At 36.7% G+C, this 26,803-nt stretch overlaps 1 protein-coding gene across 8 annotated transcripts in view; it reads left to right on the top strand.

Annotated features, from left to right (window-relative positions):
- The window catches only part of UNC13C (unc-13 homolog C), a 591,291-nt gene that overhangs the window by 482,447 nt on the left and 82,041 nt on the right, over positions 1–26,803 (top strand). For 7 of the 8 annotated variants that reach the window (XM_032417734.1, XM_032417733.1, XM_032417735.1 and 4 more), the window contains 5 exons: positions 2,783–2,860; positions 3,361–3,390; positions 16,221–16,309; positions 21,580–21,729; positions 26,203–26,326. In XM_032417734.1, the coding sequence (XP_032273625.1) occupies positions 2,783–2,860; positions 3,361–3,390; positions 16,221–16,309; positions 21,580–21,729; positions 26,203–26,326 (471 nt within the window). The remainder of the gene's footprint in view (positions 1–2,782; positions 2,861–3,360; positions 3,391–16,220; positions 16,310–21,579; positions 21,730–26,202; positions 26,327–26,803) is intronic. The other variant, XM_032417741.1, reaches the window with a different exon arrangement.

Below are 26,803 nucleotides of genomic sequence, written 5' to 3' on the forward strand. Positions count from 1 at the left end.
GTCTGTGACAGAATAATTTTTTTTCTAGCTGTGATGTTTTACATTGAAAATGGATCACAAGTTTTTTAATCCATTTTCTCATACTCCAAAATATAGCAATGAAACACAAATAAATCAGAATTACCCAATTTTGAATATTTTAAAAAATCTTTTTCAACTCAGAAACACACTTTGGTCATATAGAAATGGCCCTAGTCCCAACAGAACTTTCATATTCATTGTAGTTTAGGTTCCTAACTTTGTTCCAGATTTAGATCAGATGAAATGCATTATGGTATTTTTAGGGGAAAAGCCAAATTACATATAAATAAAAAGATGACAACTTCAACATAGATTATTTTATCTAACTAAACTCATCAACAAATGATACTTCTGAATTAGGTTAATGTTCTCTTTACTGTGTGTGTTTTCTGTTTTGTTTTCAGTACCTAAAAAAAAAAAAAAAGAAAGAAAAGCTGTTTTCAGATTAGGTTTAAGGTAGATTTGTGTAATTCAGTCCTCAGTAATGATTTGATAAATTCATTCAATAAAATTGATATTTCAACATTTCAAAGTCAGAGAAAGCTTAATGAAAGAGAAGAGTCTCATATTTTATTTTTCTCTCTCTCTGGATAACTGCATCCTTTTTTTTTTTTTTTTTTATATGTAGCCTTACCTGGGGTCAATAGCAATCCATGCCAAGTGAGCCTATAGTTCATTTTGTTTCTTGGTTGTTCTTTTCCATTGGAAATGGTCATATAAAAAAGGCTTGGAGGTTGGTTTTTGTTTATACAGCTGGTACTAAAGTACTGTTATATGTGCCAAAAAAGATAAGCTTAATATCTAATAATCATAGAAGAGTCTACCTAGCTAACTTAGACCCTTGGGGAGCAGAGTGATACAACCTTTTACACATGTATTCTTCCTGTTCCTCATTAAGAGTCATGGTCAGTCTTTGACCTTCATTTTCTCCCTGGTAAGATTGTCACATTCAAGCCAAATCTTTCCCCTCTGCAATGAAAAAAGAAAGAAAGAGATAAAGAGAAAGAAAAAAGAAAATCCCAATGACCCTACCCCCTAGTGAGGGTTCACTTTGCCTTTGGGTCAAGATGCTGAATCCCTGAAAGTTTTGACCACACATACTGTGGAAAGGATAAGTCCAGATCAAGTGGCTCTCAGTCACAGCTGGGGATCAGAATCATTGGTGGAATATTGTGGTTCAGCTTGCTGAACAGAATCTATGGCATATAAATCTCAGATATCGGTGTTAGAGAAATAAAATATTTATGTGACCGGAATCAAAGGAAGGGAATCAAAGTTTAAAATTGTTTTCATAAATCGAAGTTAGGATGTGGTCACTTTAAGAATCAAGTAGAAAGTTTTTCAAAGGTCAGTAATGTGGTTGAAACAATAATAAAATCTTTCCACTGATGAGTGCTAACACCCTCTCTGATGTCCTGTAAGTCCTTTCTATGCCTAATTCATTATTGGCTCATTTCCCAGAAACTTGGAAGATATATCCATTTTCTTTTCTTTCACTGTTTTCCTCCCCCAAATCAACTGGCTTTTTGGATCAGAATGCAAGAAATATTAAATTATTCTATAACTATTCTCAATTCTATTTTCCAGTTATAAACTAATTCCTATTATTCTAAGTCCACATGTAGTCCTGTCACAAGGCTTTCCATCTTTGTGTTATTCTATTTCTGCCTCTTTGGAAACACTGAGTCAAAAAACATTTTTAAGCATGTGTTCTATGGAAGGCTCTGTGCAGGACTCCGGGAGTAAGAAAAAGCAGAAGACATAGCAGCATGTACGGGGTATTTAAGGTCAGTGGGTGAGACAGTGAAGAGCAATATAAATGTAAAGTTAAATAAAACAAATGTCAAGTGAGTGACAAGGATATAGTCTGGGAAAGAGAAAGCTCAAACCTGGAATGATGGTTATGACTCAAATAGGCAACGAGGTTCACGTGACGAGGCCACATGCCAAGCCAAGTCAGAGTTTAGAAAGCACAGGTGTTTTGGGAGGAATAAGCTGCTTAAAGGGGGAAGTTACTCATAGTGCAGTAGACAGAGATGGGAAGGAAAAACTAGTTTGGAGCCAGATAACTAAGGGCCTTGAATACCAATGTGCGGACTTTATCTATAGCCAAAGAGAATCTATTAAAGGTGTCTTTTTTTTTTTTTTCTTTTTTCCCCCTTGGATTTTTAAAATTCAGATGGTGTTTGGTTTTTTAAATGGTGGAATAATGGAAAAGTTAAACTGTTAACTTTTTCTTAAAGTAAATCTTTAAAAACAGAATTTGGCTCAATGTTAATAATAAAAGAAATATCAGTAGTAAGTCCCCAATGGTTTATTGTCTGGGTATGTTATTGAATTGCATTCTCCAAAGTGGTAATATTTCCTCCTTACATTCTTTTTTTTTTTTTTTTTATTTGAGACAGAGAGAATGAGAGAGAGAGAGAGAGAGAGCACATGAGAGGGGGAAGGGTCAGAGGGAGAAGCAGGCTCCCCGCCGAGCAGGGAGCCCGATGCGGGACTCGATCCAGGGACTCCAGGATCATGACCTGAGCCGAAGGCAGTCGCTTAACCAACTGAGCCACCCAGGCACCCTCCTCCTTACATTCTTAACTTTTAAAAAGTATAATGAAAATAGCAGAATTATTCTATCTGCCAAATATAATAGGACTTCAGTGATAGTTGTATACTTATCACATTTAAGGTTAAACTCATTCAATAATTTATCGTATGAAGGATTCTCACACCACCTTTTCGTTTTGTTTTTTTGCTTTATTTGTAGCCCTGTATATTGATGAACAATATTCAGCAACTGCGGGTCCAGCTGGAAAAAATGTTTGAATCCATGGGAGGGAAAGAGGTGGGTATATTTTTATGCCTGCATTTGCCAAATAGCTACTTAGAGATCATTAGCAGCATATCTCTTTGCTATGCAAAGTGTCAGTCAAGTTTTTTACATGGGTTAACTAAAGAACAGGAAATGATAATAATTTAAAATTCCATTAATAACTAAAGTGATCATTAACCACAACAGAAAAGTGTGAATGGGAGGAGGGAGGTGGTCAGTAGCCTTTTGTAGTGTGTATATAGAGATATAGTCATATATACACAAATATATACATATATGCTAATGATCTGTTAAGTTCTACAAACTCCAGATTTTTTTTTTCACCATATTGCGCAATGTCAACTTGATATCAAAGTTTTTGTTCTGAAATGTGCTTTGTGGTGCTAGCAATTTTTGGTGTATCGGTGGTTTATTGTTCACATCTAAAAATCTCTGTCACAATGTGTTGCGTGCTGTGTCTGTAATGTGTCGTGTCTTTGTCCAACATCTTTGACTTGCAATTCCCCGAGCAGAAGAAGGAAGGAGAAAGATTCTTTTATGAGGTTTGTGATAGTAAGCATCTTATCCTTTACCTGGCTGTTTCCCCCAAACCTAAAGACCATTGCACTTCTTACTTATTCTCATTTGCTTGTTTGGATCAGGCAGACAGTGAAATATTAGCTGTGCACATGCCTCCTGCTATTGCCAAAGTCTTTCACGAACCACCATGAGCGTCCAGGGGCTTGGGGACTGGAGTTGGTGCCAAGAGGGAAGGTCATGGGGCTGGCATTCTCCCAGCCCCACCCCTCCCTAAAACAACCCCAAGGGCAGCTAGAATGTAGAAATGTTTCTGTTTAAGATTTCAGTTACAGTGTTCCTTATTGTGGTAAGTGTACGAGATGTACGTGAAGCGAGGTTGGATTACAAAGCAAAGATCCCTCTTATTTCTAAATGTACAAGGCTGAAAATGCTTCTTTTAAGACTGGGCTTCTTCACATGTGGTGTTGCTGTTAACCCCACGGAGACATTTGTACATTTCCCTCTCTTAAGAGAGCCTCAGTCCTTTGAAACTGAACTTGCTACTTAGTATCCTACAAACAAGAAGCACTAGGAGATGTGTGTGAAGGTACAAAACGTCAAAAATGAACTTTCATGAGCTTTGCTTCTGCTGCAGTATCTGTCTATGTTGTATACAATAAGGCTGCATTCCCTATGGTGTGTTAGTGGTTTTTGCAATGTGAGGGCATGAGTCTCATTTTCGAATTTTTTGCTAAATTAGGTGAGCACAAACAACTGGGGATCATAGCTGGAGAGTCCCTTTTTAATTTTAGAGATGTTTCATATTCAGACTTTGGAAGTCCACTTACAGTTTGAAGAGCCGTGAAGAGATCACTGATTTCTTATGGGAAATTCTGTCTCCTTTTACTGAATTCTAAAGATTACAAATCATGGAAAGATAAAGTTATATTTAAAATGCCACATTTCCAGAAATTTCTCCTAATGCTACTTCTATTTCCTCACTATTCCATGGGTTGGACTCAAATGTGAGTAATATCCTGCTGAGCTGAATATTAACAAGACAAATCAGACCTGTCCTTAAAGGAAGGTATGTGGGCCAAGCCACTCACTAACCAAAAATGTTGTGGGGCAGCTTGTTCACCAAACAAGAATGGATTCTTTATCTCACGTAAAATTGCTGGTTTGCAGTGTGTGGGTTTCGCATTATAAATTTGGCTACAACCGTATAGCTAAATCATAGAACTCTTCTTACTGGAGAAAGTAATGAAGAAAGAAATACTGGTGTTGGTGCCTTCTACCCTCATGACTCTTGCAAGGTCAGTTGCTAAATTCCTCATACATAATTTAAAGGGAGAATGCAATTCAATGACTGAAATGAATGTCCAGTTTCTAACAGTGTAATTTGTTAGGGGGACAGCATGGACCCTAACTCCTTTCTTTTCCTGCATTTAAATCTGATACACCCCTTCCCTCCCTCTCTTGATCATCTTTGATGTTCTGTCTCCTTTCTACGCACAGTTTCTTTGATCTTATTACTTTCAACTTTCACCTCATCCTCTGTTACCAGAAAAAGCTTTCGGCAGGCCCAGTCAGGACTGGCATGGGGATCGATGAACTATCAGGAGAAAGCAAGACCTAAACTCAAGTCTGGGTGTCACATTGAGCCTCCAAAGAGAAAGAACCGTGATTAACACAGACTTATGGTAGAGTTGCTAGTTGCTACCCTCGACCTCCTCTGGGCACCAGAATCTCAAAATAATAGGCTGAACTCCTTCCAGTCCAGTTACCCGTATATGGCAGTATCTACATGGGTTCCTTAACTTGGGGCTTTTATAAAGACGGAAAAGGATTTTATTGAGAATGACAGAATTTACCCTTTGATATGAGAAGTTTATCCGGCACTTAACGCGGGTGTGCTCGGTGGCCTTGAGAGGGAACTCAGTGTGTCCTGATGCCAGTTCTTCTCTCACTGTGGAACTCGTTATAAAACCTTGACTGGTATTGTTGCGGGAAGCTTCCCTGTCTAGTTCTTCTCCTTTAAGGAGTTTCTTAGACTTTGTCCCCATCACCTGTTCTAGGATGTGCACTTCTTGCTACAGAAATCTAATTAGCAAATGATTAATTGCTTGTGTACTTGCTCAAAATAGTTTTGGATGCCATGTGTTTATTAGTTGGCTCCTAACAGCAGCATGGCTTGCCTCTCCTACCATCTGCCAAGTGGCTGACCACTTGCAGGCCCGGTTGCATGATGCTGTAGCTCTCTGCCGCTTGAACCGACTGCTGTTGGGGCAGCTCTTCTCTCCTGAGAGGATCAGCCTCTTTTCCTTCTGGAAACAGAAATAATGTTGAAAACCTTTTTTTTTTTTTTTAGGTGGGAAAAAAAAAAAACACACTCTCTTTCTGGAGTCCAAGTTGGCCTAACCCTCTGATAGTCTAGGGCTGATGCTGCTTTTTGTCAGTGGCTCCATCAGCAGTCCCAACCAGACGCGGTTACCACCTGCATGCACAGTATCCTGGAGGCCATGTGGGCACATTTTTCTTTTTTTATCTAGTGCCCTATTTAGAAAGAAAAGAGAAAAGCAAACCACTAAATTTCTTCTCCTATATCGTGACTTTCCCACACGCTTCCTTGTGTAAAAATGAAGAGCATGTGTTTGGCATAACAACTCTGATTACTGTGAAGAATGTAGAAAATATAATAACTCACACGAGCCAGGAAACAACATAACCTTCGAAATGAGGCCCAGAGTCTGTCTTTTTTTTTAATACATATATAAAGCATCTCACATGATTTTTCACGTGCATATTGTTTTGGGACACACTACGCTAAACCAGATAAAGTAGCCAACCCATGAGTATGGACTGCCTTGTTCTAGAAGTTAAATTATGTGCACCACAATCGCCCTACTGCATTATCGGTCCCTTTATGACACCGTAATGGCAAAATGATTGTCAGGATGTCAGGTAATCATTTTCATTATTGGTGAATGATCATTTTATCATTCTCAGGTAGCTCAAATACCTCAAAAGTAAGACAGATATACTTTGGTTTACATTATTTTAATAGCTTATTAAACTCAGTATAACTTAGTATAATTCAGCGCAGAGCAATTGCAAATAAATATACACCCTGTATTCATTTTTTCATAAAGATAAATTGCTACAGCCTATGAAAAGGACTCCATTGCATTTCCTTGATCTGCAATCTAATTTGTATAAGTACATGAAAAAGAAAATCAGATAATCCAAAATTTAATTTCATTTCAGGAAGTCATAAGATATTGGTTATGAAGCTCTGTAGAACTTGTAGTAATTGATTTAGAAGAATTATGACCATGCTGTGTAAGCAGAAGAGGCATTACTCCTTCACAATATTGCATTGGTACAATCGTCCTGAATGATAGAATCCATAATTATCCATAACCCTGCTAACTTCCTGACAGTACTTCAAATGCTAGAAGTTAGCCATCATTAAGACATTTAGGGGAAATAGGGGCATTTGTTTGCTTAGCTAAATTCTCTTATTCTGCTGGCCACAAAGCAAACTCATTAGATACAGTGGTAATATTATTTTCATTGCTGTGTCTTAAAAATAATTGAATCTCTTGACACATTTCACTGTGGTAAACTGTCCTGAACAGAGCCATGGAATGTGGAGCATAACCCCACCTATCCTAAACATGTGTATATTTTCATGAGCAATTTATTCTTTTGTTTCAGAAAAGCATTGTCTATATCCTGTTTCATTTTTTTAATGTTGAATTCGAAAAGGTAGAAACTGCATCTGACCCAAAAGTGTATGCATGTAGCTGATTGAAATTCATTGTAAAACCTATTACCTGTAAGGACTTAGTCTTCAGCTAAGCAAATCCCCACCGGAGAGGACAGAAATTAACCCCTATCATATTTTTCTTAGCATTATCCTTTTAACTTTATACTTGCTGGCAACAGGGGATTGAAGAGCACTGCTTTAAAGGAAATAATACTTTATGCTGGTGGTTCTTGAACTTCAGTATGCATCAGAACTGCCTGGGTAATTAAAACACACATTGCTGAATTCCATCCCTAGACTTTTTGATTCTGTAGGTTGGGTGGGGCCTGATGATTTGCATTACTAACAAATTCCCAGCTGATGTGATCTACGGCTCAGGGGACCACATTTTGAGAATTACCGTTCTTTGCTTTTAGAACAGCAACCAGGTAATTAGGAAATGGCTCCAAATGCCCCTTTGTCTTATCTGTGCAACACATTTGACTGATCTACTTAATGTTTTGAATCTTGAGGACACAAAGGATTCCATGTGTTTGAATGGACCTTGAGACAGCATGCAGTCCTGCAAGCAAATGTACTGGATGTTTTTAAAGATTTTATTTATTTATTTGACAGAGAGAGACACAGCGAGAGAGGGAACACAAGCAGGGGGAGTGGGAGAGGGAGAAGCAGGCTTCCCACTGAGCAGGGAACCCGATGCGGGGCTCGATCCCAGGACCCTGGGATCATGACCTGAGCCGAAGGCAGACGCTTAAGGACTGAGCCACCCAGCGCCCCAAGCAAATGTACCATTGTATTACGGAATGCAGTAATCCATAAATGTAGGTGACCAATTTGTAGTGATAAACGAACATTCAGAATTTTCTTTAACATTTTAGACTTTATGCTTACATTTTATATATAATCTTATCAAAAGGTGGTGATGTTGTATGGAGGGTAAGCGTTATGTTCAAGTTTCTGATCTGTCTCGCCTTTTCTCTTTAATGTAAATAGAGATATAACTCAATAGTTAATACATTAGTGAGAATCAATCTACTGTTTTCATATCTTTCCCAACAATTACAAAGCAAATTATAAAGTATGTATCAAAAGTCTTAGATAATAAAATAGACAATGTAAACTAGTCATAGCTTCCTTTTAGTTCTAAAATTGTTTCCTAAAGCAATTTGCAAAGTTTTTTTTCTATTTAATAGAAGGATCTGTTGTTGCCAGTTATATTTACTGAATCTGTAGGGCAGCGGGAGTTGAGATAGGAAGTTTATTAGGAGTCAGAACAATTAAAGTAATAAGGTTTGGGAGTGAAGCCCCCCGCCCCCCACCAGCTCAGTACTTTCTAAATTTGAAAATATCTTTTAAATGAAAGTTGTAATTATTATATCTCACCCTGCAACAATTTGAAAAATAAACTGCAACCTCTAGCCTCTTAATGTGTAAATAGAGCTCAAAGGTGGGATGTCCTCTGGCTGAATTCAGTAAAAGCAAGCAGCTATTTTTAGTTTTATGGCAGCAGGTAACAAGGAGAACTGTTTCAGGCAGTGGCCTTTCATTTTGGCAGCATGCGGCTCTTGCGGGGTTTCTTTCTCCTCGGAGCCATCTCTACAATTAGAGTTAACAAATCGGACTTAATAGAAAATTAAAAGAATAATGAGGGCCAGAAGGGCAAATCGCATCAAGGTGACTTAATAGATATGATTAAGAATTTAGCGCCACTACCACGGAAAGTTCAGCTAAGTGCTACGCTTTATGAAATTAAGGAAAGATGCTACCTAGGAGGTTGAGAAGTTTCTGGTGACCCAGGTCAGGATGGAAATACAGACTGAAGCAGGTGCTGCTGGTCAGCCTCATTCCCCAGAGCATTCCCGGGAGATCACAGGGTCACTCTTGTGCCATCAAGTCTCTCTTTAAACTCACCTGTCTCTGAACCTTAAGAAAACTTTCAAGAGAATGCAAGCTGTAGCCAGGAGGGAGGGAAAAAAAAATAGAATGTCACTGACATTTTCTATAATAGACCAATTTTATTGTCTTGTGATCCTCTTCTATGGTGTATGGCTGCCTTCACAAACCATAAATCAATGCAGACGAAGCTAACTTACGTCTCTCACCCAACCAGTCCCCGTCTTCTCTTCTTGTACTTGATTGAGGGGGCCTCCGGCACCTCATGCAAATGGCTCCCTGAGGGAATTCTGTCCCCATTGATTAATGTTCAACAGGTACTCAGTCCCTCAGATTGAACAGACGATATTCACATCACCTAACAGTGGATGTGTTCAGTAATGGGAACAGCAGAATGGGGAAGAGAGAGTGAGACAGGGTATAAAGGCAGCTTTTACAGAATAAATCCTGAACATAAATTCTGTGTCTTGTTTCTTCTACTCCTGACTGAATCCTACTCTGTCCGGTTTCATGGTTAGTCAGCCAATAGATGGAGCTAATAAGCCCAAAGTTCCTTCTCAGTCAAGTTATTGTACTTGTTTGTTTTATTTTTTCACTGAGGGTTTTCAGAAGAGAATGTCTTTTAAAAAAATAGAGCTTCTTCAACTGCTGCTTCTCAATCCTCATGTGTCCCCCAAATATGTCAGGGATCATGGCACATTGTCTAGGCCTCGGTTTTCCCACTTGTAAAAAAGAGGGAGTGGTACTGTATGATTTCTGAAATTCATTCTAATTCTAAAATTCTGTGGTTATAAGGACAACAACCTTGTTAGCAATCCATAGAGTAGAGGTATAGTCTATGTGTTGTAGTTGAGAAAGAAAAAAAACGGTTTCAACTAAGAGAAAAGAATGTCATGTCACTCATAAGTTTTGAAGGTATCATTTTTTTCAAAGTACAGAGAAAAATGAAAGGCATTTTTCCTTTTCAGTTGTCTAAGCTGAAGAACCTAATGTACCGTATCTCAAAGGCATTTAGTTGATTTGAAGTACAATGACAGTTGGATTTACTGCATACTCTCTTTAATTAGGATGAGAGACAGCTACTGGTGTTCAACTTTTGAAACCAGAAGTTAGAAGCATTAATTTATATAACTGATACTCCAACATAACAGTTCATGCAAACCTGATGGCATAAAGAAAATGTCATAGTCTGTCTCTTAAAATGGTCTTGTAAGTTCTTGGGGAGGGTCTCTCCTAAGAGGAATAAAAAAGGAAACAAAAGACAGGGTAGCATTGGTGGAGTGAGGACACATTTTTTTTTTTTTTTTTTTTTTTTTTTTAATTTCAGACAACATACTACAGTACCCATGCTGAATGCCATACCTCTGCAAAGTGATTTAGGGCATTTCAAGGAGAGCAATTTCCTGCTGGATTCACTAGGGAATGTTCAGTGATTTCTCAAATATATATTTTAAGTTGAGCTGGCCATTTTAGGTTGGATAATTTCTGGTCAAATAGAAGGGCTGGAGAGAAGTAATAATTAAAAAAAAAAAAAAAAGCATAGCCCAAATAAGATTATAATAAATTGCTTGAAGCACGTCCCTTGTTGAAAACCAACTGGTGGGGTAGCAGGTTTAGCCTTGATTAAAACAACTCTAGGAATAGTTAGGAAGATGGAATAAAAAAGGAAACAACACAACTTTGTGATGATTGCATTATAATCTAGATGAGAAAAATTCTGCATCAGAAGTTGAAGAGGATAGGACAGATGGAGAAAATATCTCAGAGATATTATTGTATTTGGTATCCAAGTGAATGTGGAAGGTAGAAGGCAAAGAGGAGTCAAAGATGATTTTCACATTTCTTCCTTAAACAACTGTATGCTATCAATCAAGTCAGAGACATAAGGATGGGCAAGTAATAAGTTCACTTTTTGATATGTTGACATTTAGGTCATCCAAGTAGAAAAGGTCAATAGGCACGTGAGAATATAGACACAGTGCTCAGACATCCTGTTAAAGCTGTAGATATAGATTCAGGGGTTTGTTAGCATAGGGGTGGGAGTTAAAGACATAGACATGGATGTGATTACTCAAGAAGAGAGAATAGAGTGAAAAAAAAAGTAGACGAGGAAGGGAAAAAATATTGATGTCTCAGGATTATATAGAGGAAGGGAAGTCAGAGATAGACAAATGATAGGCAGAAAAATAGGAGAGCTAGGAGAAGGTAGTTTCCAGAGAAGCAAGGAATAAAGAGCTTGAGAAACCAAAAGTGAACGCAGCATGAGTGGGTTGAATAAAAGTCACTGGAGATCACAATTAAGAGATCACTGGTGATCTATATGTGAACATTTCAGTGTTGTACCCAGAGCAGAAACTACACTAGTGTTGCTAAATATTTAAGAAATGAGATTGTGAACAGTTTGATGGTCAAGAGAAGAAAAAAAATTATTAGCAAGATGTTGATGAGAAGATAGTATAAAATAAGTTAGGGTTTTATTCTTTAATTTGTTCTTTTTTTTTTTTTAACAAAATGAGCACATTTATAGGATGTGGTAATAAAGATAATGATGGAGGGTTGGAAGATAGAAAGGGATATTTGATGGAACAAAATCCAAAAGGAGGAACCAAGAGCTCAAGTTGAACAGTGCTTTTCTTGGAAATGAGACTTTCTTTTTCATAGAAAGAATTATGAAATTTGCATTTATTGAAGGATTTTTCTGCAAAAATCTTTGGGGTGTGAAATCCATCAGTCTTAATCAAATTTTAGACCCTGTGTAGATGAGGGTCAGGGAGTGATCATCTTCCCTGCTTTGTACTTCTTTTTTTTTTTTTTTTTTTTTTAGATTTTTTATTTATTTGAGAGGGAGAGAGAGAGCAGGAGGATGGGCGAAGGGAGAGGAAGAAGCAGACTCCCTGCTGTGTAGGGAGCCTGATGTGGAGCTCAATCCCAGGACCCTGAGATCATGACCTGAGCCAAAGGCGGTGGCTTAACGGACTGAGCCACCCAGGCACCCCTGCTCTGTACTTCTTTAGCTAAGCAAATAATGAAACTCTAACATTGAGGAGCTGAACAGGAGGAAAAACAGTCTAGTAAACCATAAACAACAGAAAGGAAATGAGATAGTAATGAGCAATGGAGAAAAGGAATCAAATTCACACAAAATTTCTTCCTACAAAGCCTTTATTTTTCAAGAGTTTGTATTGAGCTGTTGAGTTTAAATGCCTCTCTCCAACTGACTAGTTATCTCTCCAGCAAGAGCTTGATGGTTGGATTAATAATTGCTGTTTTAAGAGGGTGAAATAACATGTACTCCCTTCACATAGGGAAAGAATTCGTGCTGGTAGAAAATTAACAAACAAACGAAACGTGCAGAGTGGGTATGGTAACCATATTTTTGAAACCAGATGAATATCAGGACATAATCTGACTAGGTCTGACAATGAGACAAAAATTTGAAATCAGGACTGAGTTTGTAACTCCAGAAAATATGGTTGCTAAGGAATGAAAGATTTCAAATGCAAAAGTATTCTATTAATAGTCAATGCAAATTATCACTCCAAGAAGGAGCACTCTGGGTATCAGGATTTCCTTTGAGGGAAAATTTTCATGCTTCTTTCTGCCCTCACCTCCTTCCTCAAATATTTGGTAAATGCCTAGGCATGTGGGGCCAGACACCCAGGATGGACAGCTAAGGAAGATAGATTCCAGTGGAAGAGATAGATTAATAAGAGAACAATTAAGAGAGACTTGTACAGATCATTGTAAACAGCACAGTTAGTGGAGAAGTTAGAGCTCCTGACTGCGTGGGGCCGGAACCATGGGGAGGGGGGAGGATTGAGGTGATAGGTAAATTGTCTTTTAAAGGAAAAAGAAAAGTAGGCCTTAAGGAAAAATAGCTTAAAAGATAACTTGCATGCTAGCTGTCTCTTCCAGACAACTCATTTATATTATCACAGCTCAGCGGTGTAAGATCTCTCAGTGGTGTAAAAACTAAAGATAGCACCGATGTATGACTATGGTTCATTCTGATCATTAGAACCACACTTTACCAGCCTTGATTTTGGAATTCTAAAACCCTTCATGGAGTGTGGATAAAATCTGTTTTGAAAGCTTTCCCGTAAATTCAGCTTTGACTTTGTATTCTTAAATTTTCCTCTTTATGTGGAGCCATTTATTGTTTATTTTTTGCCAGCCAAGTTGTTTAGGTACACATGGTAATTCAGTTTCTAATTAGAATAAATTTATTAACTGTGACTTTTGAATGCTTGATTTGTTTCTTTTTCTTTTTCTTTTTTTTTTTTTTTTTTGCTTTTAATAACTAAATAACAATACAAAAATGCAAGTTAATTTTGATGTTTGATATCATATTACAGTTAGAACCAGGCTAAGTTTTAAATCTTGGGGGGGAAAAACCAGGTAATCTTTTACCTTTTCAAAGTAGCCAATAATTTGTAAAACGTGCTGTTGGTAATTTAGGCAATAAAGCCTGAAAGCCCAAGTTATTATTCTTTACAAACTTTAGGAAGTTTGTAGTAGTAAGGAAAACTTCTTCAATATGGGCACATAAAGAAATGCAGAACTTAAAAATTGGTTAATTTGCTGCCTAAAGAGATTGTTTTATAACTAGATGATTACGATATTTATGACAATTATTATTACAAAAGACCTGCAATTTAGCCTCATAATTACTGTTTCAGTGGTTTAATGGTATGATTTGGATCAGATAAACATCAAGTACTTAACTGAAACTAAAATTTTCCTTTTCTTTTTTTTTTTTTTGGCCTGGTTACATGACCGAAGTGTTTGTCTACACCTACTTAGAAACTTAAGCTTCTATCAGGAAGTGAAAAACTGTCATCAAATATTTAAATTGCTATAGATTTGATAGTTTCAGATTTTCAAGCAACAGCAAATTATTTGATAAGAAATTTCCATTCACAAAATACAAGGTGGACTAAAATAATTTATGGGAAAATAGCATAATCTCATCCAACTGACCTATCTAACCATTGTATATGACTTTAAAGTCATTATCTTATAAGTGAAAAAACCATCAATATGTATATCAAACTAGTATGAAAACAAAATGCACATTTTAAATAAAAAGCAACCCCATTTCCTGAAGAAAACTGTACTCTCATAGCCATTTCCGTGGAGGTGGCAGGTGTGTGGGTGGGGAACTACCATCTGTCACCCCAAGTGGCTTACCAAAGAGTGGGGAGCCTGAAGAAAATGATGGAAGGGCTTCTCTCTCATTGCTATTCTCCAACAATTTTATCCAAATGAAATCGGGTTAAAATTGGTATTAGGTCAGTGGCAAGAAAATATGATAAAAAACATTCAGCCTGCATGGTTCCCTAGGATTGGACAGGCAATCCACAAATGTTTTCTTGGTTGAAGTTTGAGGAGTTATGGTTTATTAGGCTATTTGTGTTTAAATGCCTGTAAGTGTCTTTTTAAAGTACATACTATCTAATTGTCTTTCTGAATCACTGCCTTACAACCAGTTATAGCTTAATGGAACTCTCAGAAAGTATGAGACTCAAGGATATTCCAATTTTCCAACTCCTATAGAAATTTATATTTGTTACAGTGGCTTGTGTATCTGTGGGTAAGAGCTGTGAGCCTGTCTGGTGATAGGGACAGAAAAAAGATAAAGTCCAGAAGAATCACATTAGCTCTATAGAAGGGCAGCAGAAACTAACCAAGGCGGAAACCACCTGAATTTGAGTCTAAATTGACATAAATGATTGGTCTGATATAATCAATAGTCAGATGCCAAATGCAGTTTTTTATTTCCATTCAAGTGTTTTTAGTCCTGTTAAGACAAGCTAGAGCTATCCAGCTTGTTGAGATATATAAATAATACTTCTTCCTAAGAGTTTCTTAGTACTAGAAAACACTCTTGGAGGATTACAGTACTTAATGACCAGTGTATACTGTGACATTATTTGGTCCTGGGCTGGCTCTCAGGAGTTTAAATTGCTATTGGGTCCTGTATTTTTAGTGTCCTTCTTAGGTTCTCCTGTTTACACTAAGTCCTCCTTTAATTTGTTCTACTCCCAAAAGTTGGCTTAATCCTATCCCTACTTTTCAATAGTAGATCAGCTTGTGTAAGAATTATAGGTATTAATGTCAGGAAAATAATTTCTAAAGATTCAAAGGAAGGATGACTTAAATTTCAGAGAATATTCTAGATTGCTTTACATGAATTCCTATCAACTTGAGACAATACATCTATTACAAGTCATTCTTTTTTGACAATTAGTTTGCAAAAAACATACTTAATGAACAGAATAAGTTTCTAAAGTGCTAGTAAAGTTTGTGTTGGTCCTGAACTTTAATTACAAAAAAAATTTTGTCAGTTAATAGATTGATATATTTGTTTATGTTTATGTATAGTATAGGTTTTCTGTAATAGTTAACATTTTAAGAACTAAAACCAAGTAAAAAGAATAGTTGACTTTTAAAGTTTGCATTGGAAAAGTAAGCTTCAAATATGTTATCTTGATTTAATTATTTTTTCTTTTGACCCTAAATTTGCTCAATAGCTTAACTTCAAACTATAAATATTTGAATACTTAAATAAAAATGAAAATAAAATGAGAAACATTGGCTCTTGAACTCTGAGCTGCAAACTGGCATCGAGGAAGAGAAGTCAGATCTATATAACCTCAGGGAAACATTGGAGTACTCGGATAATTTATTTTTCCTATTCTTTTAATTCCATAGACAAATATAAAAATACCTTCAAATAAGCTACAATGGAACACTCAAAATTAATTTTTCTTACTGTTTTTTAAATTTTTAATGGACCTAGGTGTTTACAGGGATATTAAAGATTGAAATACATTTTGAAGCAACATGTATATTCACTAATGTATGACATGATATGTTTTCAAAGTTATGAAGTGACCGTGTTTCGGAGGTTATCTTGTCATGCCTTGCATCCCATTGCTGTAACCAACAAAGGCTTTGCTATGTAGCTCTTATTTGTATGCATGCCATGCATTTCGATCTATCTATCTATATATATATATTTCATATATATTTAGGATTTCCTAAATTTTGCACTTGAATTCAAAGATTTAAAAAAAAGGAAAGGAAAGAGGGTATGTATGTTCTATTGTTTGAAGTTTGCCTTGTAATAAGCAAAATGCTTATAAGAGAAACAAAAGCATGCTTTCTTAGAACTCCAGAGTAATACTGTTTATGGTCTCTCTGCAGCTAGATCCTGAAGCTAGTACTATTCTAAAAGAACTTCAAGTTAAACTCAACAGGGTTCTGGATGAGCTCAGCATCACTTATGGTGAAAGGTAAGTGACCTAAGTAGTTATTAGCCAACTGGGTTAGGTTTCCCCTAATAGTAATCATGCCTTCAATGCTGTTTCTCTCCTCTGACTGGCTACATCCATTTAACTTCAGGAATCAATCCAAGCATTATCTCATCTGAACAATCTTTCATGACCCCTCAATTTAACCATGATATCTTGCTACATGTTCCCCAGAACTCTGTGTAATCCTTTAGTTGGGTAGCACGTACAACACTATGCTTTAAGTTCTGGTTTACTTGCCTGTCTCCCTGACTTTCCTGGCATACTTCTTAAGGGCAGAAACCACATATCTCATTCCTACTTGAAATTCTAGTGTTTAGAGTTTAGCAATTGGCTGTTGAAGGAAGGGAGGGAGGGAGGGAGAAAGGCAGGGAGAAAACCTTGACGTACAAAAGAAGACTGAGCTGCATTTATGCCATTATATCACTGTAGTTGCACTTCTAAACAACTGAATCCAACCCCATAACCTAATTAAGTCAGGATTTTAGGTTTTAGGGCTTAGGAATCATAATGTAATTACTCCATGGGAGAGTACTGGCAAATTTTTTTTCTTACTTTTAAAAAATTAACTGTCTATAGTGTGGCTCTAAAGAAAGAACAATTCATCCTGGATGAATTTCACTTTGGTCCTATAGGAAAAGGCCATTATATCATCATAAAAAATGGTGAAATAGAAAAGCAAACACATTTTCGAAGAGGTTCATTAACTTCATACAGAATTTGCTTTAAATATTTGTTCAATAACTGTTGACTTATTGTGTTCAGTTCTCAAATGACACTATAAAAATTGCTCTAATGGTGAAGGCTAGCTATCTCTTTGAACCCCACTCATCACTTATTATTGGATTTTGGAAAGATACATGCTTAATAAACATTTATTGATTAGATATGCTACTTTTATATCAGAAAGACTGAAAAGAGAAAGACACTAAAAGCCTCACATAATTTTTTCAAATACAGCATTGATGCAAAGTAAAGAAAAATCCCATATTGGCCTTCTCCTTATTATCAGGGATATGTCCATCGTCTTTATACAGCCCACCTTCACAGGTGCTGAGCAAGAGACAGCCTTGCTGTGTTGAGCGCAGGGTGATTGCCCTGCCTCTGTTGCGTTTTGTTAGCTGACCTGGATGATTCTGCTTACTTGGCCTAGATATTAATAAGCAATTTGAAGGTTCTGTTTACCTGGAATTGGAAATGTAGACATTGTCCCAGAGACGTTGGAGCTCATTGGCCCTGACTTACTTGAGTGACACTTAGTTGATGGGGGCCTTTGGTCAGCCAGTTTAGGCTTACCTCTCTTCATTGGAGTCGTGAATTAATATGTGGTTAGCAAAAGACTGTTGCCTTCAGCTGAGAAGGCAAAAATAGAGGTTATTTGGCCAAGTCAGGGAAAATAAAAAGGTGTCGGGGAGAGCAAGGGGTGTTCAGAACCTCATGGGAAATAAGATGACTAAACAGAATAGTGATCAGGAGAGAAATAAAAAAGCATATTCAAATTACTTTCTGTAAATAGCCAAGTCATCCTTATGAATAAATACTTTTTTAAAATTTTATTTTGTTCTGTTTTGTTTGATGGAGGTGGAATTCAGTTTACAAAGGCTGAAATATGAATTATGATTTAAAAAATTTGAGCAAACTTCAGTTATGAAATAAGGAGTAGTGCTCTTAGAAGGGTACTGGAAGTATTTTGTTCATTTGAAGCCAACTATTTTAACCTAGATATTGAAACTCCTGGTTATCCAGTACTATTGCTTCATTATTTTTTTAAATATAGGAAAGAATTTAATATTTTGTGCAATTAGGGCTAGGATTATTGGGATAAACCACCCACATGTCATGCTTTCCTTATAAAAAGAATGATTATTATATATCTGTTGGTATGAATTTATTTCTCATACAACCAACCAGATCTACATCACACACACACAGGGTGTGGGTGGGAAGTCTATAATGATCAGGGTGACCATGCTCTGAAGTCAAACTGGGTCATTTTAGTCTGAATCTACCCTCTTTAGAGTCTTAATTAGCAGTTTAGAGCTTTAAAATTAAGTGTGTATTTAATTGTCCCAAATCTATTTTTTTTTTTAAAGATTTTATTTATTTATTTGAGAGAGAGAATGAGATAGAGAGAGAGCATGAGAGGGGGGAGGGTCAGAGGGAGAAGCAGGCTCCCCGCCGAACAGGGAGCCCGATGCGGGACTCGATCCAGGGACTCCAGGATCATGACCTGAGCCGAACGCAGTGGCTTAACCAACTGAGCCACCCAGGCGCCCCCCAAATCTATTTTATCTGGTGTTCTTAAAACCCACAATTAAATGATTCTAGTACATGGAGCTGGGAGGATGATTTCACATCACAGTAGAGCCCGCGCAGAGCCAAACCACGCAACTGAAGCCTGGGTTCGTGGGTTCTTGACACGCTCTCAGGGAACCCACTTGTGACTGAAACTAAGTGATGTCATTTCGGTGACATCTTAAAGATGTTCTTAAAGATTTTCTTTTATTTTTCAAAACTTGTGCCACTTCGGTTTGTGCTTACACTGTGGGCTTTGGCTTTTGGTTTACTACATTTCTTTTAATGATGCCTTTGGTACCAGTCGCTAGCTGGGTTAAGTAAAGAATTCAGGAACTTTTCCTAGGAATTCTCCTGTTAGTATTTGGCTTCATGAGTGCTCAGAAAATCCATCGCCATTAACCGGTACCACTTTTATTCAGGATTACTAAAGACTTTTCCAACCAAAAAATGGATAGAGAAAAAAATATTTTGGGCAAATTTACCAAAAATTAATAGAGACAAAAATATTTTAGGTAAAATGAAGGTGTTGGTTCACTCTGGATTAATGCTAAGATAAAATGTCCTTATCTCTGATATACTGATAACCCTTCTTCCATATGCCTGATCTCACACAGAGCTGGCTTCTGCTGGGAGTTCACCATATGGGTCTATTGTAGGAGAACTCGTTTAAACATTTTTGTAACATGACTGTCATACCTTCTGCTCAGTCTGTCCTCCACCCTCATACAATGATTTGAGAATCAGTGCAAAAGAAAGTCGCTATTTCGAAGGTATTATTATAGTCAGCAGGATCACTGATGACCCAGTGGTAATCAACTAGTGCAAATTTTCTAAGATTATGTACCTTTCTTTTCTATTGCCCCAAGTATTTACCACCTCTACCCTCACTAAATACACACACCACCACCTTCATCACTTAACTTTCTCACCTTCTCCACCATGCCCACCACTACTTTCCTCCATAACCACTACCTGACAAAAGTCCAAAGGCAGGTCTAGCCAGATAAAAGCCAAATGTTCAGACATCTGGGTTCCTTTGGACCTGAGTCTGAAAGAGGCACATAGTATTTTTTAAATATTTGTAGAATGCATGCATGCATTGATAAATATTTATATTCTTTCTACTTACTTAATAATGGAAGCACTATATAGTGAAAATTCCTAAACTTCTATATAAAATTTTAGGAATTAGTACAGTTGGATACTTCTCAAATAATATGAACCCTATAACCTTTGTGTGTGGAGAAAGAAGAAGAAAGGCACAGACTTGATTGCAATACTTTTTAAGATGGACTCTTCTAATCATCACCATTCTAGTGACAGGACCATTTTCCAAGCTTTCATTTATCCCCATTCTCCTAAATGTTTTTCTTCTTGCCTGCCTGTATATCTGTTATAATTACTCTTCTTGTTGGAAACATGAAAGTGACAGACAAAATAGAGGAATGGTGGTGATGATGAGTCTCCATTATTTAAATGTCTTACTTTGTGCCAGTTACTTTCGTAAGGGATATAAAGGATGAAAAATAATATTAAGAATTACTCTTCACAGAGTTATTTAAATTCTTAGAGTGGTGAGGTTATAAAAGTGGGTGGAAGGAGGAGAGTCCTTGATAAATTCCAACATTTTTTTCTTGAGCAACCTCTTTGTGCATCTTGTTCCATGGTGTGAATATATAGCACTAAAAAAAAAAAAATCCCTGCTCTCATGAAACTTACATTCTAGTTGGGGCAACAGGAAATAAAGAGTATGCAGTGTGTTAATAATAATAATAATAAATAGAATAATTTTTATCTATATAGAATAATAGTGCAATTAAGAAAAAAAAACTGCAAGGGAATGGAGAATGATAGCAATGTCATTTCAGGTTGAGTGTTCAAAAAGACTTCTCTAAGGACCTCACATTTCGCATATGCCTGAAATAAGTGAGGTCCAGAGACCCATGAGAAATTTCATGGAGGAGGGAACATAATAGTGGCCAAGAAATAAGAGTGTCCTCAGAGAATTCTAGGAACACTAATATTTAGGATACTTTATAAAGATTTGCTAATGGGGCGCCTGGGTGGCTCAGTTGGTTAAGCGACTGCCTTCGGCTCAGGTCATGATCCTGGAGTCCCGGGATCGAGTCCCACATCAGGCTCCCTGCTCAGCAGGGAGTCCGCTTCTCCCTCTGACCCTCCTCCCTCTCATGCTCTCTGTCTCTCATTCTCTCTCTCGCAAATAAATAAAAAAAAATTAAAAAAAAAAAAAAAAAAAAAAAAAAAAAGCTCTATTTGATGGAGAAATGGAGTGATCCAGTGATCAAGCATAGAGGATTACAATGTAGAATTGCCAGATAAAATATAGGATATACACAATTAAATTTGAATATCAATAAACAATGGATATGTTTAGTACACATATGTCCGAAATATTGCATGGGGCATACTTGTACTAAAAAATAATTCACTATCTGAAATTTAAATTACCTGGGTATCCTGTCTTTTTATTTGCTATGTCTGGCCACCCTACTCCAATTATTAGAGGTCAGGTAATTGAGAAAGGAGCATAGCCAATGAGATTAGAGGAAAGCCAAGAGGGTATGGAGTCCCAGATGCCAAGTGAAGAAGGTGTACCCACATGCCAAGAGTCTTTCAGGAACAGTCATTTTTCCAAACAATGCTCAAAGGAACATCTCAGCTGTTACTGTGAGAGATGGAGCCAAATGAACCCCCACTCAAATTAATTCAACCTGAAGACCGTTACTTTTATCTGCTTTACATATATGGGTCCCAAGTAAGCTTTCATCACAACAGAATTTTTTGCAGCTGAACAAGAAGTTTGAAGACTATTGAGCAAGGGAATTCACACCATTTGAAACAGACCAAACTCCTCAGAGTTGAATTAAACAGACACAGACAAAGGAGTCATAACTGCTTGCTTTTATTTCAGAATTTATATTTCTTATTTTTAGTTTCCAGCTTATCATTGAAGAATGTATAAAACAGATGAGTTTTGAATTAAACCAAATGAGAACAAATGGAAATACTGCATCTAATAAGAACAGCACGGCAATGGATGCAGAGATTGTATTAAGACCCCTCATGGACTTCTTGGACAAAACGTAAGTTTTCTACCTAGTGTCTCTTTAACCATTACCCTAAATTTGATTGATATGGGTTTAAGGAAAAAGACAGCTTTAAAAAGGTTTCTACAGAAATATATTAATTCATTAAAAAGGAAAAGACTTTTAGTTCATTACCAGATGGGAAAAAAGCAGGAATGACTTTGTGCAGGAAAGGAAAAATGGAGAGGAAATAAATATTGGTAACTAAGGAGTTTGGTGTTCTGAAGGGAAAGAGCATTAGGATTTGATGCTCCTCAGATAAGACACTGTTTTGCATCAAAACATCAAAAAAGGCTGGGTTGAGTCCAGAATGTCTGATTCCATGTCAGAAACCTGAAGAAGAGAATAGCACAAATATGACTAGAATTACTTCAGCTCAGAGGCAAGTAGACTGCCTGACTCAACCTTCAGTAATTTACTGAGCACCTATCTTTATCAAACTTTATTCTAGGCCCACGGTAGTGATGACACAGTGAGTCAAAATCCCTGAGTCTATGGTGATGATGGTCTCACAGTGGTGGGAATGGAGGCCTTTGTGACCAACTAAGACAGTGTTCTTAACCAAAAAGTCTTGTTTTTTTTAAGGCTTCTGCTAAGTCCCTACTCTTAGTAGTTCTAATTTTGTAAGTTTGGAGTAGAATCGAGGCACCTATATTTTAAGATGTGTCCACAATTGGGAACCATTGATGTAAAACAACCGGAGACATGATTTCTTAAACAGTGATACCTAGCACCAAACTGAAGGTAGAAGAGTAAAAAATAATTCTGAAAGCCTACCAAGGGATCAGTGTTATACCTGGTAGTTTGCATATGTCACCTCAGTCAGTATTGTTGCAGCAAATTAATTAATACCAAAGGGACCAAGATAAATAAGGACACAATACCTTTCTTTAAAGATAAAGACAACAAAGCAAGAATTAGTAGGGAGGACCTATTCTATAACTTACATTTTAATTCCCTTTCCCTTTCCTTGTAGTCTTACTGCATAAGCAAGACTAATGTTCTTATCACTTTAATTTTAATATTTGGTAGACAAATTAGGTTTTTTCTGTCCTTTATGAGGAACTATCTAGGAGATAGCTTAGCAGGAGGGAGGTAGGCAAGTGATGTAGAAGAAAAGGAAGAAAGTCAGAAAGCCTTCTTCATTTCTTCTTTAGTTTCTTATTGTAGACTTTTACCATCTAATTTCCTACACAACCCCTTGATGTTTTTATCATATTAGATGGCTCTTTTCTCTGGCCAATATGGAATCAAATCACATAAACATACCACCATTTTGTCATGAGTGTGATAGTGAATGGAGAGCAGGACAAAGCAGTCCCGATTCTCTTAAAACTCCTACTGGAAGAATGCCTTCTGGTTTTTGACCTCCAGCCAGCAGTTTGGAGACATGTCATTTATCATTAGCAAAACTATTTTTGTATATACTGTAGCCAAACATTGTAGAACATACAGAAAGTTCTAAGTTATCCTAATACTGTCAACTACTAGCTGAGAGACCTTGAATCCATTTCACCATCTGTGAAATGGGGCAAATACATAAAGTCAGTGGACACTTTTTTCAGCATATTTAAATTATTTTAATTTCTATTTTTATTTTATTTCTATTTTTATTTAATTTTCTACTTATAATTATACATCATTATATCATCTTCTATATAATTTTTTCTAATTCTTTTTTTTTTTTTTTTTTAAAGATTTTATTTATTTGAGAGAGAGAGTGAGAGAGAGAGAGAGCACAAGAGGGGGGAGCGGGAGAGGGAGAAGCAGACTCCCTGCTGAGCAGGTAGCCCGATGCGGGACTCGATTCCGGGACTCCAGGATCATGACCTGAGCCGAAGGCAGTCGCTTAACCAACTGAGCCACCCAGGCGCCCTAATTTTTTCTAATTCTTAGTAGAAAGGGACAGGATATAACAATACAAAAAAAATCTATGAGCTTTAAAAATTTGTGAAAGATTTAAAATTTTTAGAAAGAGACATGAGGCATGAAGAGTTGCAGAAATTCTCAGGGTTAATAAAAAAATATGTAACCATAAAGCCATTAAAAGTCAGGTATTAATTCTGTTCTCAGGGAGGCAAAAAGTTAGGAAAAATAAGGTACACCAATAAACACAATAAGGTATTAAGTTATTAATTCCTTGTTCAGACCATCAGATATTCCATTTGGGTTAGATCTTTCCAGGTGGATAGGACTGAGAGGTATAGAAATGAGGGACAGGCATTCTGGGGGGTGGGGATTGAACAGCTGGATATGGTTTTCATGAAAATCTGATCAACTGTATGACAGCTACCTTGAAGACTCCCAGCCCTCTATTGTCCATTTTAAATGAACAAACAGGAATTTGTCAGAGTTAACCAACTGTGTAAGGCAAGCTGAAAAGCCTATATTTTGGAAACGGAGTTATCTAGGTTGGTTGACCACAGACCAATTAACCAGACAATTTTCAAATGCCATGTATTTAAAATGAATAATAGAGGACTGGGAGTCTCTAAGGTAGCTTTGAGAAAAATCCCCTTAGAAATCGTGTTATGTTATAAATGTATAGGCTCTCTAAATAAAACATCTTATTTCCTTATGTCTCAGTTTCTTCACCAAGACCTCCCCACTCTATAAAACAAACTGTAAACTCTTTTTCCATCTGGCAAAAATCCCATGCAGAGCTGCAAACATGTCAAGGACTTTATACCTATTCATTCATTTCCAGGCTCAGCTGAGTTAGTTGGCATGCCAAGTATGTGAGCAGACCATAAAAACAAGGTCAATTCTTCAACTCAGACCTTTTGAAAACGGAAATGACACATCCGCTACAAAAGTGGCAGATTTGTTTTGTCTCAGATTACCCTAGGAGTGTCTCTGAGGTTAGGTCCTGTCGTTCAGCCATGATAAGTCTGCGGGTTTCTACCCTATGTCCATATCGTGGCTCTGCCCTCCAACAGTGGTCTCCAAAAGAGCAGGACTACACATTCCATAGCTGTGCACAGGGGCACTGACTTTCCTTTTCATCCAAAGTTGCTGTCCTTCATTTTCATATACTAGGGATCTGCATATAGTAGTGTTAAGAGAAATAATTCTCCATAAATGTGTATTTGGGAAATCTTTCCCTTTGCCTTTCACATGTTACATGCCTTTAGAGATTAATTACATAAATTTAAAATAATCACTTCTGTCTCTATTAGAACCAGAATTCAAGTTATAATTTCTGAGTCCAAAAGCATACAGAGTACTTGGCAGCACTATAGGGAGTTAATGAGGCTATCCAGAGGCCCTCTGTGAAACAGGTTTGATTAGCTTTTATTAAAGGCACCTCAGAAAGTTCAGTGTCCTATTACAGCACATTCAGTAAATGTCCATTGCAGCACTGAGTGCACAGACTCTTGGGCCTTCATACAGTAACCTTTTTGTCCAGGGCAGCAAGGGGGCATTGGACGACACACTGGATTTGGAGAATTTTTCAGCCCTCACTTACTAACTTCACTTGCTTGGACAAGTTCCCTAACTTCTCAGAACTGTTTTTGATTTATAAAATGGATATAGTAATAAACAAAAAAGATCTGCAGAAGAGGTTTTTAAAGGAAGGCATTATATAAAAATAGACAATGTTATCATCATTCTCACCCTAAGAAGAATTTGTAAGAAGTACAAATTTAAACCTATTAAAGTTGGTAAATTTGGTATCTTCAAACCTGAACTTAGAGAAACAGAACAGATTGGTAGTTGCCAGAGGTTGAAGGGGGATGGGGAGAATGGGTAAAAGTGGTCAAAAGGTACAAACTTCCAGCTACAAGATAAATAAGTCCTAGGAATGTAATGTATAGCATGGTGACTATATTAACAATATTTTATAGTATATTTTAAAATTCCAGAGGGTAGAATAGATCTTACAAGAACTGTTAACTGTCTGAGGTAGTGGATGTTAACTAAACTTATTGTGGTAATCATTTTGCAATATATATGCATATCAAATCATTACGTTATACACCTAAACTTACACAATGTTATATGTTAATTGTTTATCAATAAAACTGAAAAATAAAGCTGGTAAATTTTGGCTCTCGAGTAAAATTATATGCATCTTTTTTATGTTGGAGCACTGCCAGGTAATGATAAAAGTGTGTTTCTTTGGTGTTTGGCCTGCATCGTGAATATGGGATGTGTAGTAAATACAAGTTAGGAATGTGGATGAAAATCACATACTTTGGGGGCCTTGATGTCAATTTAGGAAACAATTTAAGGGGAGAGATACCCTGAATGCATTTTCTACCAAAGAGCAAACTGTCAAATATGTGTTGAAACATATCTTTAATATTATGTATTTTGTTCAATAAATGACATTTAGCATTTGAAAATTATAAAGGCCTATTCATATATTTAAATCTCAGTATTGAAAAACATGAATTTCTGATCAATAAAATAAGCTGATACCCTGATATGGGCTTATAAGTGATTATATGTCTTATTTTATTTCAGATTAAGTCTCTCAGCAAAAATCTGTGAGAAAACAGTCCTAAAGCGAGTTTTGAAGGAGTTATGGAAGCTAGTTCTTAACAGAATAGAAAAACAAATTGTTCTCCCTCCTCTGACAGATCAAACAGTAAGTATTTAAAATGAAGATTTGATTAAACTTTTTGTTTTAATTTTTATTTTTTTATTTTTGAAGTGTAGTTGACATACAATGTTAGTTTCAGGTGAACAACAGTGATTTGACAATTCTATACTTTATTTAATGCTCACCACAATAAATGTAGTCACCATCTACTAACATATAAATAGGTTATTAAAATATTATTGATGGTTTCCTGTGCTGTACTTTTCATCTCCATGATTTATTTATTTCATAACTGGAAGTTTGTACCTCTTAATCCCCTTCACATATTTTGCCCATTCTCCCACCCACCTCCTCTCTGGCAAACACCACTTTGTTGGTTTTTAGATTCCGGGTGTAAGTGAAATCATATGGTATTTGTCCTTTTCTGTCTGACTTATTTCACTTGGCATAATACCCAGAAGGTCCATCCATGTTGTCACAAATGGCAAGGTCTCATTCTTTTTATGACTGAATAATATCCCA

The sequence above is a fragment of the Phoca vitulina genome, unplaced genomic scaffold (assembly GCF_004348235.1).
Source record: "Phoca vitulina isolate PV1807 unplaced genomic scaffold, GSC_HSeal_1.0 scaffold20, whole genome shotgun sequence".
In the NCBI taxonomy this organism is placed as follows: domain Eukaryota; kingdom Metazoa; phylum Chordata; class Mammalia; order Carnivora; family Phocidae; genus Phoca; species Phoca vitulina.